General features: G+C 42.5%; 1 protein-coding gene across 2 annotated transcripts; it reads right to left on the reverse strand.

The window, feature by feature from the left end:
* Nucleotides 1–158: 158 nt before the first annotated feature.
* Nucleotides 159–14,623, reverse strand: GABRD (gamma-aminobutyric acid type A receptor subunit delta). 2 transcript variants are annotated; one of them, XM_063417260.1, is made up of 9 exons: nt 14,244–14,623; nt 7,376–7,488; nt 6,766–6,833; nt 6,190–6,410; nt 5,320–5,402; nt 3,044–3,181; nt 1,977–2,132; nt 1,200–1,411; nt 159–515 (listed from the first exon to the last, which is right to left on the reverse strand). In XM_063417260.1, the coding sequence occupies exons 1-9, from the start codon at nt 14,309–14,311 to the stop codon at nt 216–218; spliced, it is 1,359 nt and encodes a 452-aa protein (XP_063273330.1). In that variant the 5' UTR covers nt 14,312–14,623; the 3' UTR covers nt 159–215. The 2 variants fall into 2 exon arrangements, with proteins under 2 accessions (XP_063273330.1, XP_063273329.1); XM_063417259.1 differs by lacking the exon at nt 14,244–14,623 and adding an exon at nt 13,311–13,411.
* Nucleotides 14,624–18,296: the final 3,673 nt, after the last annotated feature.

Below are 18,296 nucleotides of genomic sequence, written 5' to 3' on the forward strand. Positions count from 1 at the left end.
TTGGCAGAGTCTTGCTGTATCAAATCAGGCCAGCAATAAATTGCTGCTTTAAGTAGGAATTCATAGCAGGACCTTCTTGACTTAGGAAGTGCCTTGAGCTCATTGGAAAATATTTTGAGAAGAGGTTCCTCAATTCCATTTCAGTGAGGGCTTTTTAGCCTGTGGGTATCGTTCCGTTTGTAGGTCTTGGGAAGAATTTTCCCTTTTTTGTTGTCTTACATTGTGTATGCAACCCAGTATATAACATTGACTGCTGCAAATGCTGCTGGAAACACGGCTCTGGCGTAAATGTCAATGGTGTCAGCATCAATGGGCTTGAAGAGAGACTTCAGGCCAGTCTTTTTGTCCAGTTTCATCCCCTGCTGCTGTTTTGTCTCTCCAGTTTCTATTTCTATCGTGCCGTACGATCCGGGCAGGCCTCTGGGAATCCGGTGCTGCCTGTTGGAAATGGCCAGTTCCTGGCTCACACCAGCTATGGAGAGGGAAAACAGAACAATGGCGTTCTTCACGTTGATCTGCAAAGGAAAAAGGAGAATAATGGCAATTTATAGGGCAAGGACAGTGCCACTCATCCAAGCTATCCATGGCACCAGCATGGTGAAACCCCAAGGGATCCATATGTGGATTTAGCCCCTGCTTTGGCAGAACTGATGCTATCACATATAATTCTGGTTATGGCTTTACCATAAACAGAAAAACTGCTCTGAATTCTTGAGGCACTATCAAGAACATTTTCAAAGCTTTTCTCCTTAGGAAGAATGTTGCCCTGGTTTTTCTGAGATTTTTTAAAGCCTTCTACTTGCTTATAAGATGGAGTCAGTTCTTTAGTTACTGTACAATATTAAAGGTCAGTTTTTCACTTTCTCACACTTTGGAACATAAACAACCTTTCTTGTTTTTGTTCACTGTCCTTTGCTTACACATTTCCAGCCTGACAATAATGTTGGTTGACAGCTGCTCTGGCCAGTGGGGTGAAGGGGTAGTAACCCCAGAAGCCAATCTTCTACCAGACCCACAAAATTATAAAAGGAAAAGAAATAAACAGGCTAGGTCCCTTTTTTGTGTGGAGCAGCTTTCACTGCAGACCTCTGCCTCCGTGTTGTTGATTTTGCATTCCGGGCAACAGAAGAATTTGTAGAAAAAGGTCATGAAGCAGGGTGCTGCTTTGGCAAAGTTACTCCAGTATCACACTTACTGACCTCTGCACTCTGCCTTCTCGCCTTTATCTTGTTCTTCTGCTTTTTCATGTAGTCAGCATTGAAATGTGCAAAGGCATATTCCACCAGAGCAGCAAAGACAAACACGTAGCAGATCCAGAAGTAAACGTCCAGGGCCTTGATGGCAGAGGCTCGTGGGAGAGAGGATCGGGCACTGACCATCAGGGTGGTCATTGTAAGAACAGTGGTGATACCTGCAGGCAGCATGAGGGAGAAATACATGCACTAATATACATAAATATATTTATTAATATGAGGCTGAGGATTATTTTCACAGTAAAAGCCCCTTAATGCTGTGGCTTCTGATTTTCAAAACAGGGGAATTTGTAAGAAACGGCATTTGTATGACTAAGGCAGCTTTGAACAAGTTATCCTTGGTTTTGTCCTAGATCAGGAAAAACAAAACCTAAAGAATTAACCCTCAAACACTTTTACATCTGGACTGGCAACCCTTAGTCAAATCCACCAGCTCCAGAAACATTTTTTTTGTCACTGTCCCAGTTCCTTCAAACCAATTCTTTCATTTCTTTCAGTCATTACTGCTTTTAACCCTCCCTAGGTGGTTATTTGCTGTTCCTTTCTGAGGCAGCTGCTCTGGTAACGCGACAGAAACAAAACCAGGAGGGAAATCTTTCAAAGAACCCTCCCTTCTGCAAATGTAAACACAGCGGTCATAAATACACCCTCATGAAGATTATCAGGGAGCACAATTAGCACTGAGCACTGCCTTCCCCCGAGTCCCCGAGCCATCTGCTTTACCTAGTGACACCCTGGCGGGCACGGCGGACTGGCTGATCCAGAAGGACACCCACGACATGGCCACCAGCAGGATGGAGGGGACGTAGGACTGGATGATGTAAACCCCTCGGTTTCGCCGAAGGTGGAAGTGGAGACTGAGCCTGGGAAACTGCCCTGCTGGAAAAGAGAGCAGGCACAAGAGATCCTGGCTGCGTGAATTACAGTTAAATTGATATTAAAAATGGCATTTCCTACAGGGACACAGAGCTACATTCTTTAATGTCTTCTGGACAAGGGTCACAAAAAGCTTTTTTGAATGCTGTTTGATTGATGCTTCATAAACCCTGCACGAGGTGCTGCAGCTTTCATCAGCTAAGAATAGGTCAAATGATTTGTCTCAGGTCATATCAATGCCAGATCTGAAAATAAAATCATGAGTCTTCTCAAATAACAGTATTGCTTCAAAATGTGTACTGTCTTATCATCTGCTGTAGAAAGTCCTCCAGATACTAAATTTAGATTTTTTAAAAGGCCAAGTTAATTTCAAACTCAAAAAAGAGCTTAGAGGAGATGTGCAGCATAAATGAGAATCTGAATACATGAAAGAGGATGAAAAATCAGCAGGAAAGAAATGACTCCAATCTTGTACAAACATTGCAATAAGCCCAGTGATAGACATACACACCACTGACTTCTACAGGGTAGAATTAGACTGATCTGACTGTACGTCATAAGCTTCGTAACATCAGGGCTAATGGAAATTTTTCTTGATCTGAAGTTGCAAATTAGGTCAAGAAAATGTGAGCTATACCTCAAGTGCTTTTTATCAAGTGCTGTCTGGCTACTCCACACAGTATTTTGTGGAGCAGAGAGAGCTAAAGGACAGAACATGCTACAGTGGCTACCTGGAGGATCAGCAAAGAATGGCACTTCTTACAAGTGGAAGATGAAGAAAACTCTTATCAGAAACCTGGCAGGTTCTTTAATTAGTTCCTTAAGAGGAAGGGGTTTCTATTATAGATAGAGGAGGTTTCTGTCTGCGGGAAAAGGTCAGATACTGTTCCTGAATTGAAGAAAGATTCTGTTACCAGATTTGAAGTTCATAATTTCTGTTGTGAACTGGTAATTGGTAATTGTGAATTGAGCAAGCTGCAGCTTATCCAGCCCGTGGATCTCGTCCTGGTTTTCTGACCAGTGGTAGACAATGTCCTCTGAAGAGTAGCCATCTGCCAAAAGAAAGCTGAATAAACACAAAGTTCAAGGGAGAAATTCAGACCTTAAAGAATTCATAGAAGTTCTCTGATTCCTCTACTATGCTGATTTCCGCCAGACACGTTGCAAACATGCTGAGATTCAGTCTGGATAATTCTCTGTGCTTTGGAGAGGTGCAAGGCACCAGGGCCATGAGAGAAAGAGGGGATATGAATGAGAGGATTTATGTAATATGCAAATCCACAGGAAATCAGTCTTTCCTAGTTTTGCTGCTCATTGACAACTTGCTACTAAAGCACCCATTTGTTTAAGGAGACTTCATTTCTGTTTGTTTCACTGAAATGAAAACACTCAAATTCAATTAAAACCTTCAACCCCCTCCAAAACTCCCTACAGAACTCTCTGGGAGAGAGAATGAATTGCTGGGGTACTGTCTGCTGCCTCTGCATTTGGAGATTATGTAAGTAAAACTGTAGATTGCTATTTTTGACAGGATAAAATAGTATTGTGGTTAACAGCCTAGAAAACAAAGTCAGTGACAAAAAAGAAAATGGGAAACTTGCATCAACAGGCCAAGGGATCTGCTCAGGATCTGCTGTTCCCAGATCTCCGGAAACCTCAGGACCTGTGGGCTCCTTGATCCAAAAACCAAATTAATTTTCCCTGACTGGATGGTCCCTGCTTGTGCCAGTGATGATTTTCATTCATAAGTATTAATGCTCATGGGAATTACATGCTGATCATAGATTAAATACAACTTGGATAAAATATAAATCCATTCTTCACCCTCCTTTGCGACTACAAATGAATTAAGCCCATCCATGCAGTATTCTGATGGATTTCTGTGTAACAGATACATGAATGCCAAGCTAAGTTAAAGCGCTGTGTGAAGGTTAGTCACAATGGCATTCATTAAAAGCAGGGAATTCTTTCTTTTTCCTATTTTCTCATAAATTAAAAATAGCACATCACATTTTGCCTTTGGGCTTCTCTGCTTGTTCTTACTGGATTTGATACAAACCTCAGTAATGCCAGCGACTGTCACAACCGCACAAGGCTTCACATGAAGCACAAAGTTCCATTGTCAGCAGGACTGTGCATTGTTCATCATCCCTACATCAAATCCTGGAGATCTGGATTGGACCAGGGTTGAGCTGGTATGGAAAAGTCCACAGTCTAATGCCCAACACAGAGAATGAAGAGATCTCTGCTCACTGTAAACCTCAAGGCACCTCTTCCATTCCCCTGACTAAAGCAGACTCATCCCTGTTGGAGTCTAGAACATTCCTGTGGCCACCCTGGAGGGTTTGGAGACCGGACAGGGGGTCTGGGATCTGTACAAGGGGGTCAACCAGCCTCACACAGAGCCCAGGAGGACACTGCCTCTGATCCCTGCCATGGCAGTGAATGCCCACAGTGTATGAAGAATCCCAAGCTGGGAGAATTCAAAATAAGTAGTATTTATGATATATAGTTTATGATAGAATGTAAATGTAGAATCCAGGATTCTCAGTATATGGGGTTGAAGAGGCAAGATGGAGGAATTGGGGAGGGGCCCCCGTGCTCCTTGTTCTTGTTCTCGTCCCCCATCTTTTGCTGAGTTGGATTTTAGAGATTGGTTTAGAGTAGAACTGACATGTTAGCATAGGCAGTAGGCATTGGTACAATTTTGTCAATAAAAAGTTCATTGTGGACAGTGGTTGGGTCAGGGGTACTGTACATAAGGTGTGGGGCTCTCTGAGCCGCCCAGTCCCCCGCGTGTCCTGCTCTGCTGGGGACGCCCTGCAGAGCTGGGACACAACTGAGATCAGGGACCCTGCCAGGGAGGCCTGGCAGAGCTGGGACACAACTGAGATAATGAAGAATAAACAACCTTGGAAATGTGCACTGGGGACTCAGCTTGTCGTCTCTACCTCTGGTGTGAAACACCCAGGGCAAAGAGAAGACTGAAAACCTGATTAACTCTGGGAACAGCAACCCAGGGGAAACTCCCAGGAAACAGCAACCCTGGGGGAACCCTGAGCACCTTGGGGAACACCAACCCCAAGGAGAATCTCAGGGAAGGATAACCTTGAGAATCCCAGCCAAGCCCAGCTGTCTCAGTACGGTGTACACAGACTTTACACAAAACACAGAGGTACTCAGCCCTTACAGCTCTCCAAATCCAACATGCACTCCTGCTCATCCATCGGGTACTTGGAAAGGTCCATGTCACAGGCCACTGTTGAGGTAATCCTGTTTGGAGCAATGTGAACACCAGTTAGTTACATTCACACAGAGCCTTTTCCTCACAACTCAAGAGATTGAGTGGAAAACTTTGAAACCTTCATACTAACAAAGGAAACTGTTTTCAAAGTCCTGCTGGCTGTTGCCGGAGTCTGTGGGAAAATCAGAGGCAGAGGGAATTGAAAAAAGGTCAAATGACTGGTCTAACGTCAGAGGATTCTGCAGCTACTGATGATGATAAAAAGGAATTTTCTGATTCAGTCCTCCCTTCCATTGTCCCCAAGATCACTACCAATACCTTAAGGGACTTTGGACTTACAGTTTCAAAGGTGCACATTCATTATTTTTCAGAACATGACACAATTAACTGTCAATATAGTTACTGGGTTCAGCCACAGCCTTCTTCCAAAGTGAGAAATGCTACTTTGTGTGAAAGATGGGGAAGCTGAGCTTTAATCAATCTCACAGTTCCCTTGGAAAATAGTGAGAGAATGGAGAACAGAATTTTTGCTCTGTAGTCAGCACCTCCTTGCCTGGTGACCAAAGCCATGAGCGGCTTCTCTCCCACTGAGGGCATTCTGGACATGATCAGTGACTGCGCAGTCAAAAATGTGTTAGTGCTGCCAAAGAGACTTTCCTGGCTCCTCCTTACAAAGAAAAGGATAGGAGATGGGCTCTTTCCTTCAATTTTAAACTAATTATTATTGTAGGAAGTCCTCCTAGGAATGCTGAGTGATGATAGAATGTTCAAAAAGTTAACACACAACAGAGTACACTCGTACTGTTTGTCACTCACCTGATGCTGTATAAAATGACTCCGTCTGGCTGAAGCCTGATGAGTTTGTTTTCCACAGTCACATCATGGAACCAGGCAGATTTGGCATTGACTATGAAAGTATCTGGCAACCAGAGCTTGTCCACAAACCTGCTGTCCAAGCCCAGAGTTTCATTGGTGTGGTTATAAGACAGACGATCGTCTCGCCAGCTCTGGTGCAAAAATACTGTCATGGTGTATTCCTGTAACAAGAGAAATCCTAACTAAGAAGTGATACTGACAGTGATAATGTATTGGGACTTAGCCAAAAAATCAATGTCAGCCTAGAAATATATTATTTGCTTTCAGTGCAAATACATATTTTTATGCTTAGTCAACCAAGGAGCTGCCCAAGCATTTGAATTTTGGTCATATGCTCCTACTATGGATAAGCACAAGATATAAAAAAGTGATTTAATATCTATGTTATGCATAACACATTGCAAGAGTTGCATAGGTCTTGATGAAGAAAAACAGTTTATATAACTCAACAAATACAACTTCTGGTTTTGAACCTTTGCTTTTCTTAAAGCAAAACTAAAAAATTGGATACTGTACCATGTTCACTTCTGAGATGTGGTCAATGCTGGCTACTTCGATTGCCAGAGCAACATTAACGGGAGGACCTGAGAAAAAATGTTTGAATGGGGTGATTTATATCATCATCATACCCTTAAAAATATCAATGACTCCAGACTGTTAATTCTTTCATACAGAGTGAGTTCACTGAACTGTTTCCCATTATAAAGTACATTCTTAAAGCAAGAGTTTTAAATCTTTTACCGATTGTGCCCTCAATTTCCAGCAGCACACCTCATTTCAGTGATAAGAGATACAAGATAAAATCACAACTACTGAAAATTATAGAATCCTTTCTGGAAATCACATTATCTAGTTTAAGACAGCATGACTTCAAGCAGATGCAGAAATTATCACCATTTAATGAAATACAAAATTCCTTCAACTTAGATGTCAACATTTTAAGAACTGCATCAGAAGCCTGTGTTGCTGTTGAACAGTCTGTCTCTTGTCAAAATCAAGCAAATTGTTGATTGTTATTTTTTTCCAGCATCCAAGTAAAAGATACTCACAACTTTTTAATCATTTAAAGTATGAATTTCAAGTAAACATCAGAAGTAAGAATCAAAGAGACATCTCCAAGTCTCACCTCCAATCCCAGGCCTGAAATTTCGTGCGTACCCTTTCATCAAATCATCCAGGTTGGGCAACCAGGAGATTTCAATGTTGGAACCTATGTAATCTCCGATGTCACTCATAGCTCTGGGGAAAGAGAATAAGTATCTTAAAATTTCTGTGTTTACAAACACAAGAATGACAGAAAATGGAAGTCATTGACTTACTTTACATGAGAGACCACCTACAGTAGAATCAGCTATATTGGAGATTTTTACAGGCAGGAAAACCATTTCAGATATTTCTGTTTAAATCAAAACAAATTTCAGGCTAGACTGTGGCATCTTTAAGTAAAAGCACATACTTTAAAAGTTTCTTTCTCTCTAAATAAAGTAGGAAAAATAGATTTAGAAATTTAGGAAAAGCATGAGGGAAACAAAGATATTTGTATACTGCCTAAAATACATCTGTGAACACTGAAATGCAGCTGTGACAGCTTCTCACTACGGAACAGCTGAGATCAGGAAGGCTGGTGCATTGTCAAATGTGACGGGAGAACAGGAAAAACTGCACATCTGGAATGTGGAATGCAGAAATTCCAGCAGGCAGGAGGTTTTGGTTGGGAGAAGATGTGTGGCTGTGGGATTTGTGCTCATGGCACAGCCCCTCCCAGCAATCAGGCTCCCTGTCTCAGGTGCCTCCTCTTGCCAGGCCACTGATGCTCCTCAAAGACTTTAGCCCAGGGTCTGGTTGCCATTTGCCCACCCCTGGCACTGCCAGCCCTTCAGCCCTGGCACAAGCAGTGATGTGGGTATTCCACCAGCTCTTAGAAACAAAGGCAGGGTTGTGTTGTCTTCGTTATCTGTTAAACCTGGCAGGCTCCAGCTGAATTCTGTGCCTGCTCACTTCATTCCTCGCACTGTGCTGTGACTGACAGGGCAGGAAGATATAAATGAGGGGCTGGGACAACATCTGCCACCACCAAAGAGAAGAATTGCCAGTTTGAGAGGGCCTGGGACTGAATTCAAGTACTGGATTAAAGCTGCCTGAGCCCTGCTTTAGCATCTTCCACTGAGCCCAGCTATAAACGTGGCATTTGAGAGGTACCTGTCACTTGTAACAGAAGAGAAATGGTTAAATATCCACGGAAGGCTGCAGAGTAATACACCACAAACGCATTCTGCCTTGCTACTTACATAACTTTCTTAGAGTGTTCATGTGACATTGACCCACATAAATAAAGCACATGGTTTTTCTCTCCAAAATATGCCAGCCTGGGCATTCAGCTCAGCACGAGCAGTTTTTGCCAGCACAGGAGCAGAGTATCCTACAAGAACCAACTCTTCTCACAGAAGACTGAAAGAAAAGCCTTTGATTGCCCTGGTCTTAAAATTCTTGTTTGGACTCAATTATATAAGGAAGGAGTTCAGGGATTACAATGTATTAATGTAAGTTTTGAGCAGCAGAGACATTGAAGACTTGCATTAGCAGAGCTGTCAAAGCTTCTGTGACCTCCCAGCATGGGGACACTTCTCCAAGTGCAGCTTCATTAGTTCCCAGAAAAATGTTACATTAAACTGCATTTGTAAGATTTCCTTGCCATGAGCACACTGTTATATGTTCATCTCAAATTCCTACCCCAGCTGTTTCTCAGGTCTCTCTATCTCTCCTGAGGAAGGATCTTGGAATGCTCCAAGATGTGTTTTCAGCTACATAAATTGGAATAACATAATTGATTTAGACAAGGACTTTGAAGATTTATAACAGATGTTGACAGAGGTTTTTTCCTTCTTTATTGGGTCTCATCAACTATATCAACACTTCTTTCTATGAGACTGCCGGTCTTTCAATCATCTAACCATCATTATTTGCTTTAATGAGATTACAGCTTCATAATAAGTTTGTTTAAAAACTTATTTGTAATTCACAAGTCTCAGTCATAGACATGGAAAGGTGTTTCTAATCAGTAAAATGTCAGAGATCTTTTTATATGTAAAGAATGGTACTCTGTGTCTTTTCCTAATTAGAGTAAATAACTACAATACTCCTGAATATATCTGCTTAAACTCTCTTTGCCTTCTCAATAGAAGGTGATGCTTTTCAGCTTCTGTTGCTAAAACAGCGACCAAGTTCAGTAAAGTGTTTTGAAAACAGAATTCAAGTCAGAAGGTGACGGCACTGGAGTGATGTACCTCGTGTGCCTGATCATGTTTTGACAAAGAGCTTGGAGTGCAGCTCTTCCCCCGTGTCAGGGTTCTATTTTAATGGCATTAAGGAAAGCCGTGGAGCTCCAAGGAAGTTAAAATGATGAGAGCCGGGTTAAAGACTGAGGGCTATAGCCTGCCATGTGTTTTAAGCAGATTACAATCTAGAGGGAGTTTTACTTAAATATCCATGACACAATTAAAATAAATCTTGTTGCTATTATTAATAAAGCCTTAGGGTCAGATCATCAGTGTAACAAATGTGCTGGGGTTAGTGGAGCTATATGCATTTAATACCAGGGGGGTTATTAAAATATTACAGCTGAAATAATTTTATGGCTCGATTTACCATGTGGTGATAACTCCTTTGAGTCATTCCTCTAAACTTCTGCACATCACATCCAGTCTTTAAAGTTACAAGAAGGATGGTGGAAGAATTTCCTTCATCCTTGATAAGCAGTTGGGATTATATATGGCCTAAAATATTATTCATTATTATACCTGAAAAAGGAAGAGCATCATAGAAAAATGCATTGGAAGGGATCAGCTTTTCATAGTGTAAGCAGTAAGGGTGAAAAGAAAGGCAGCTATTATTAGTTGATTCAGCAACTTCACTCCCCAATGTAAGCTGCTGTAAAGCTTGTTTCAATAAGAAGGAGGACTTTGTAAAATCAAGATATTGATTTGTCAGATCCAAGGGGTAAAAGATCTCCTGAAAATTTTCTCTTCAGTTTGCACCAGGCCAGTGTGGAGAATGGCAGCAGTCCTGGGGACTTCTATCCCTCTGGAAGCCATTCCCAAATATAAAGCTGAAGATGATCCACAATCTGACTCTGTACACATCTCATTTCAAGCAGTTATTTTTGAGAATATATTTGTATCTATCCATATCTGGAGCATTAAACTTCAGCTGAGCTCATTGAAAATAGATTTCTGTTGTCTAAGCCATGAAAGCAATAATGAATTCTCCCGCATAGATAAAGGGAAAGGAAATCCTCATTGAGAAACTGCACAAAACCCTGGAATTCCTCTTTCCTTAACACTGACACAGGCTACAGAAAGCAACTCCAAGCAATGAATGTCACATGACAGAGCAAAGAAATGTCTCTTCCAGAGCTGAGTACTAGCAGTTCTAGAATAATAAGTATATATATCCCCAAATCCTTCCTATCCACGCTGACATCTCCCTCCCAGCTGCTGCAGGACCAGGGCATCCTACTAATGTGGAGTGATCTGGGGGAGAAACATCAATCAACTTGAAGAGCACACCTTTAAAGGGCTTGTCAGACAAGGGAGGCATCAGCCTGTCTCTGCTCTCTTCCAGAGCACTGCTTGAAAACGCTTACTAGAAGTTTATCAGTATTACTAGAAAATATCTGGTATTTAAATCACACCAAAGAGGTGATCTGTAAGTTCCATGTAAATGAGAGCACAACAGCAGCTGAGCAAGGGATAGTATTAGCAATTTCATTTTTGCCCAGCAGTGCCAAAATCTCTGAGATCAGCACAAAAAAAAGCTCAGAATCTTTAACTCAGTGGCCAGTGGGACACTGATTTGAGGCCACACTGGAGAGGGGGGTGCACTGATCTTCTGAAAAATTCAGAGAATTAAGATGTAGAAAATCACTTTTGGCATCTTCTGTTTCTTCTTTAGATCTACAAATCTGATTCTCTTGGGGATTGTAACATCACTGTTATATGAATCTTTTAACCTGGTAGATGGAGAAAACATTTTGTCTGGAGGACTGGGATCAGTATATTTCATTTTAATAAGCATTTAGGACAGATGTCCTGGTGTCATCACCACTGAAGAAAACTTTTCCTTGGGAAAAAGACAAGGAATATCCTGCAAGGTCAGTGAACAATCTGACCTCAGCCAAACTCCAGGATTATCCAGAGCAGTATGTACATCCTTCCCATCTGCCATTCCTGACTCTAAGGGAAGCTCACTGTAAATATGTTTTGTATTTTGCAATGTAATTGAAAAAGCATTAGGCTTAATTCATGGCAACCTTTAGAGCATCAAAGCCTCTCTGGCAGTTTTAAGCTACAGAAAATGGACCACCCTTTGCATACATTCACGTGTTAAAGCTGCTCTGTTTCCACGAATAGAAGTAAAAGTCTTAGGGAGACACACAGCAGAATGACAATTAAATGCAAGAGTATAAAAGTCTCTTAACAGAGTAGAAACTTAAATATAAAATACACACCGATTTTAATTAGAGAACTAAAATCTCTTCCAGTGTGGAATTACAAAGTACAAACACACACCCCAAAACTCCTTTCAGAAGTGCTCTTTCCCCATGCAAATGAAGAAATATTTCCCCAAGTGTCTTTCTGCAGATGATCTCATTCACTGTGGCACATTTATTATTGCGGCATCCACAGCATCTCAAACCCTGATAAAATAGGGAAGCCACACTCTTTTTCCTGAAGACCTGTCAATCATTTAAATGCCAAATTCTTTGCCACTTATCACTGTCTTGAGCAGACCAAAGACCACTATTTGTTATAAAAGTTTACCTGACTAAAATGTGCTGACTTAGGTTGAATTTGGCTCGTTCACTTCAGTCAAATAACTCACATTCACAGAATCATAGAAACACAGCTAAAACACCCTGGAAAGGTATTCAGAAATGCTCTGAGAAGCAGCCTGCATATATCCCCCACTTCCCTCCTCTGCCAAACCATAACATTATTTTCAGTGGTAGTTTTGCTTTTGGGAAGTATTTTGTCTCTTTTAATTCTTACTGGTGAATTTCAAAATCACCAAAATGTTCTTCCTTTCCAGAATTTATTTTTTCAATATACAGTGCACAGAACTCAGGAGCAGAGAATTTAGGGGTGATGGATGGTGTCTATCATCAAAATTCTGAATCACACTGCATTTAGAAAACAAAATTAGAGCTTTGAAATGAGGCCATTAGCAGTTTTGTCCACTAATATGCTGCTATTCGTAAAAGCATCTGGTACCAAAATATTTTTAGTAATGCAAGGATAAAATTTCACTTTAGTTCTATTTAACTGATCCCAAGTACACATGCAAGCAAGGCTACTCCCTTTTTCCAAGATTAAACAGTGCCCTGCCATAGCCACCCTAAATCCTGAATCCAAACAGAGCAGCTTTCCTTGACCATGGAATGTCTCACACTTTGGAATATTTGGAAAACTACAACCTGAACAGTTGGAATTTCAGAAGTTAGGATTTGCCTTGCCTGAGCCTGCCATGAGTAGATGTATTCCTACCAAACAATTCATCACTACTGTGTAACTGGAGAAAGAAAATAAATTAGGGAATTAATAATAAAATAAATAATGTATCCAACAAACACATATCCTGGCAGTTGCTGTGCCTAGGAGCACAAAGGCTGAGGAGATGGACTCTTCCTTAAAATTCTCTCTTTTTTTGGTCTTATGTACTCAAGCATCACTTTTCAACCCACAGCTTCAATGGGAGCCCAGTTGCAGAGGGAGAAACAGGAGCATTGAAATGCTGGGCAAGATCTGGGTGCCCTTAGGGAATGAGCAGTATTTCCCTGCCTTCCCTGTAACACTGGATTCCTTCAGAGTCTGAAGATGTCAGGGTCTGACCCTGGATAAAAGATTCAAGGTCACAGGACAAACCATTCTGTCAATCCTGACTAAGAGCAGTTGACTTTACACATTCTCTGAGTAAGATTCTTTTCCTTCCCAGTGAAAAAGGTCAGATCTCCCTGATTAATTCCAAAACCTGTAACAACAATTCTGTTTTACTCCAGTTCCCACTTTGCCTCTTCCACTCCTCTGAAGCTATTAAGGATATGTATGAAGAAGATGTAAGACCCCTTTAATGCCACAGCCACCCCTGCTCTGGGGGGTGTAGGCATGTTTTTACATGCAGCAAGTTCTTTTTTACTCCCCCCTCTATTTTCATTGCGTAATCATGGCAAGCTTTCTCCACATCCAGCCTCCAGATCTGGAGAGAATAAGAATATACCGAGACCGTCGCTGGTTGCCTAGCTAACACCTTTGGAGGGAATGTGATTGAGAGCTGCAAATATATATCTTTCTTTAAAATTTATTATTTCAAGAAATGGTTTGGGCTATCCAAATGTTTTTTCCCCTGAGATCTCTGACAGTCTCTTGCTGCTAATCCAAGTTCAGGAGACTTAATGAAGGCATTAGGAAGGGATGGCTGTATTTTGGGGTTTTAATGGAACCTACGGAGGCCCTCAGCAAAGCTATTCAGCAGGTACCCCACTGCTTGTGCTGGGGTTTGTGGAAGAGTTTCATGTTCAAGCAGGCCCCCACAGAGATGCTGCAGGGGCTGAGGCTGAGCTGGGATGTTGTAGTGCCTTACAAAAAGTGATTGCCCCCAATTTGGAGTAAGTGCCCCCAGGAAAAGGCTTCCAGGAGCATCCTGTTAAAAACACAGCCTTTGACTAAGCCAAGAAACTGCTGCTCAACTGACAGAAGTGCATTCTTAGCTAGGGAACGAAGAAAGAAAAAACTGAAACACATGAGGGCACATTAAAGAAACTCTTCAGTCAAGGGCCCCTTTTCTCCTGAACACTCACTCAAAGCAGTCGTGGACTGCAAGTGCAGAAAGCACCCCTGGGCAAAAGTGGGAGCCCCAGCTAGAGCTGGCATCCCCCACTCCAGCCACCCCGAGAGAACCCTGAGGCCAGGCTAAGAAAGAATGATAAGATGTTTTCTTACCTGATACACCTGTGCTGTTGTGTGCACAGTAGAATCAAGGCAGGAAAAACCCAGGTAAGAAATTCCATTTTACTCCCATTTATTAGACAGCAGCGACCAAAACCCAGGTTCCCTGGCTCTTCTGGCAGCTCCAAAGCTCCAGTGGCTTTGCCATTCTTGCCTGCTGCGCTAAGTTGAGGCTGAGTTTAAAGCGATGGATGGTTGCTCAGCAGCAGCAGCCCCCACAATCTCCACAGTGCCCGGGAGCCATGCAGGCAGCCCGGCACAGGAGCAGGGAGCAGGGCAGCTCTCCTCTCCTCTCTTCTCCTTCCCTCTCCTCCTCTCCTCTGCGGGTGGCTCAGTCCCGCCCGGCTCCGCTGCCCTGCTCCCGCATCCCTCCCCTGCCGCGGGCTCTTCCTCCGGCCGCTCTGCCCGCCTGCGAGGCTGCTTGCCGAAAATAACCTCCAAAAGGAGAGATTAATCCCACGGAGCGGGGTGGGAGCAACTCAGAGTGCTCCGGAGCCACTAATGTCCTGCGCGCATCGTGCCGGGGAGGAGCAGGAGGAGCTGCAGCCCGAGCCGCGGGCAGGGGCGGCGGGTCCCGGGGCGCTCGGGGGCGCGGAGCCGCTGTGCCCGCTCCGCACGGGGCATGTGAACCGCAGGCACCGCCGCCGCCGCCGCCCCCCGCCGCCCCCCCGAGCTCCCGGCAAATCCCGGCGGCACCCGGGCACCGCAGCTGCAGCCCGGCTTCCAGCATCGCTCCGAGCGCACCGGAGATGGATGGAGCGGGGACCGAGCCCAGGGAAATGCCGCCTCTCCGCTGTCTGCGCGCTGTCCCGGCCCGGCGGTACCACCGAGAGGGGCAGAGCCCGCAACACAAACTTCTGCCTCGCCGCTCTCGGGCTCCTGAGGGGCTTCTCTACAGTGGAACGCTCGGAGCAGCTCGCTGCTCCATCCCGGGCTGCCATCGTCCAGCTTCCACCTCCTGTGCCTCGCCAACTCCCGGGACCTCCGGCGGCTCCCGGGCACCGCGGCTCCCGGCACGGGGCCAGCGGGGACCCGGCCCCGGGGCTCCTCGGGACCTCGGGTTCATCCTGACTTGCGGGTCAAACTCGGTTTTCTCCTCCATATTCGCTCTTTCCTTTTCTCCTCCTCCGCCTCCTCGGCTTTTTGGTGCTGTTCAATCTCGAATGACAATTTTAAAACCAACCCACAAAGGAAACAGTGTGAAGGAGACATTTTCAAGAAATTATATCATAAAACAAAAATGATTGTGCAGGTGCCTTAAGCTAATGAAAGGAGGCACCTGGGGTAAAGTGTTGGATTCATCTTTTTGTCTTCTTAGTTCTGTATTGTTATTTAGTACCAACAATTTAAATGGCTACTGAGGGCTGGTGGGTGAGGGGAATAACAGCTCCGTGAGATCCAGAACAGATGTACACAACACACACACAAATATAACACAACAAATACGAGCATGTCACCAACCTGTGACAGTGATGTAAGGGGTTATTTTCTTTCTGATCTTTTCCTCCCTCTGCCTATTTCAATGGCAATCCTGCAGCTAACATCCAAAAAGAAGGAAAAGACACAAATTTTAACTCAAGGAGTTGGATTATTGCACGATTTTTTTTTTTTTTTTAGGAGGTAAACTAACAGATTTTTAATGGAATTTACCTGGTGACACACAGAACAGAATGATTTTGTCTCTCCGTACAACAGAACACATTCACACCTTTTGGGATATTTTCAGTTGAGATTTTTTCATATTTTTCCTACTCTTAAGGCTGAGGCTCCAGTGGGCTACGTACCTGTGCTGAGAATTCCTCATGTTTTTCTCCTCTGGCTGGACAGCTCTCACCTAATTTACTAGTAAAAAAGAACAGTTTTCTGTGTCTTCAGCATATATCTGTAAAAATAGCCAAAAAATCCACAGAGGAACTTTTGTACATCTGGATTTTTTCTGAGTGGATTTTATGTGGGGATAACACATGTAAGTGTGTGATGTGTGTAGTTGTGTGTTGATACAAGCACACCGTGCTAACACATGTTCTGAAAGGTCAGACCTTGCTACAAAAGTGACCACTGACACAACTAAAAATACAATGGCAATCCTAAAAGACAGGTAAAAGTTCTCTCAGATAAATAAATTGAATTTTATCTACAATTATATGCTCATAATATAAAGAAGAAGGACAAATGTTTGGTCATTTAGCCTTGGATTTGCATACAATATATATTTAAAATAGGCTGGTACATATATATATATATATATACACACATATATATGCACAACCCACTCAAAATAAATAACTCCTATTGCCAAAGGGAAGAGAGGAGATAGAATAATAAAGATCAACAATATATTTAATTTCCTACAGTTCTAGCTAAATATCCCAAACTCATTACAGTCAATGACAGATTAAAATTGCTAAGACATAGATTAAGAAACTATTAAAATTGCCATTAAAACATCAAAACAAAACAAAATAAATAAGCTCTCCAAATCTTTCTCATCTAATCCTCTTGAAAATAATTAAAGCTTTCCTTTAGCTTTAGCTACCGGCTGGGAACTGTCAAATAGTCTTAAAAAGATGGTCCATGATACTCAGTGTTTCCTAAGCCTTTTTTTAACTAACAAACTGCTGCTTCTCCTCAGACCCTTAAATCAATATTTCTTAAATCATGTTTCTGTCCTATTTGTCCATGCCAGGTCAAAGGCTTGTGGGCTTCACCCGTATCTGGACAATTTTACAACGACATTTAATCATTACTATTTGTTGAATCATTAGTTGTTATTACTACTGTATCAACAATTACTAATTCTTGAAGTATTTACCCTACTCAAGCAGCAATAAAGGTCACAACTTTGAAGTATATTTTACTACACTGAAGCCAGAAATCCACATTTCAGTATCTGTCAAGTATTTTTCTTCTGGAACATCTCACAGGTATGAATTGTCCATGATCACAGTCATCCATACTTCTGTAACTGCTGCCATACAATCATTTATTGGATGGTGTAATTTGATGGGATTGAGGAGAAGCATGCTCAATGATTTGGGCCAAAAAACAAGTTTTCAGTCATTTATTAGTCAGGATTTTGAGACTGTATCAAAAGGACATTATTTCAATTTATTTAACAGTTGCACTGCATTACCTGGTATTCTTAATAGATCATTTTCTAAATAGAACAGGTGGTTTTACTGCCAGCAAAATAAAGATGTCATATTGTCACATATAATTTTTAGAGGCAAAAAATGTACCACAGGGATAATGAGTCTCACCCTCCCATGATTCCACCTAAGCAGCTCGTGAAAGACTGTTGTGGCAACATCGCCAAATGTCTCTAGATATATAAATTACACACATATGCCTATTTTTGTAAATGAGATTTGGGAATATCAGTAGCAATTGCATGGTGGGAATATTTAGCTCCTTTCAGAGGTTGCACTGTACTTGCACTGTGTGAATGTCCCCCAGCCCCAACACAAGTGTATCTGTATTTAATCAGTATCTGGATAACCACAATATTAATTTCCCTTTCACCTTAAGGCTCAGAATATAGTTTTTATCTGTTTCTAAATGTTCTGTAGAACATCTAGTTCCTCCCTCAGTCTGCATAAGATTTTTTATAATCATGAAGCACACTGCAGCCAGACACTTTGCCCTCCTTTTCTTTTCTTTATGCAACAGATTTGGGATGAAATTCCCCACTTTTCCCCCAAGCCAGGGCTGATTCCAGGACAAGGATGATAATTTTACCCCAGGTGAGGGCTGCACTCCCAGCTGGTGCCATCCCAGGCCATTCCTCCATGAAGTGCTCTGACAGAAATGCCCCTCTCATTTTTTGTCCATACATCTGTCAGGATGAGTCATTGGGAAGATGTTCATCAATATTTGCCATTATTTACAGTCCAACACATCAATGTTTGCCATTGTTTACAGGCCAACATCGATCCCTATCAAACAACAGGGCAGACGAGTCTGTTATGTAATTGATACGAACCACGCTGCCAAAATGCAGATTCCATTATTGGCATGTCTTCCTGCCTAAACGCCAGAAAGCTCCAT

Source organism: Prinia subflava, chromosome 21, assembly GCF_021018805.1.
Source record: "Prinia subflava isolate CZ2003 ecotype Zambia chromosome 21, Cam_Psub_1.2, whole genome shotgun sequence".
Taxonomy (NCBI): Eukaryota; Metazoa; Chordata; class Aves; order Passeriformes; family Cisticolidae; genus Prinia; species Prinia subflava.

Excerpts from the sequence above, each read along its gene's own strand:
- GABRD (XM_063417259.1), bottom strand. The coding sequence starts at position 13,411 with ATGCCTACACCCCCCAGAGCAGGGGTGGCTGTGGCATTAAAGGGGTCT. Across the intron at positions 6,834-7,375 it reads TTTCAGGCCTGGGATTGGAG|GTCCTCCCGTTAATGTTGCT; the intron begins GTGAGACTTGGA and ends ATTTTTTCTCAG. Across the intron at positions 1,412-1,976 it reads GCCCGCCAGGGTGTCACTAG|GTATCACCACTGTTCTTACA; the intron begins GTAAAGCAGATG and ends TGCTGCCTGCAG.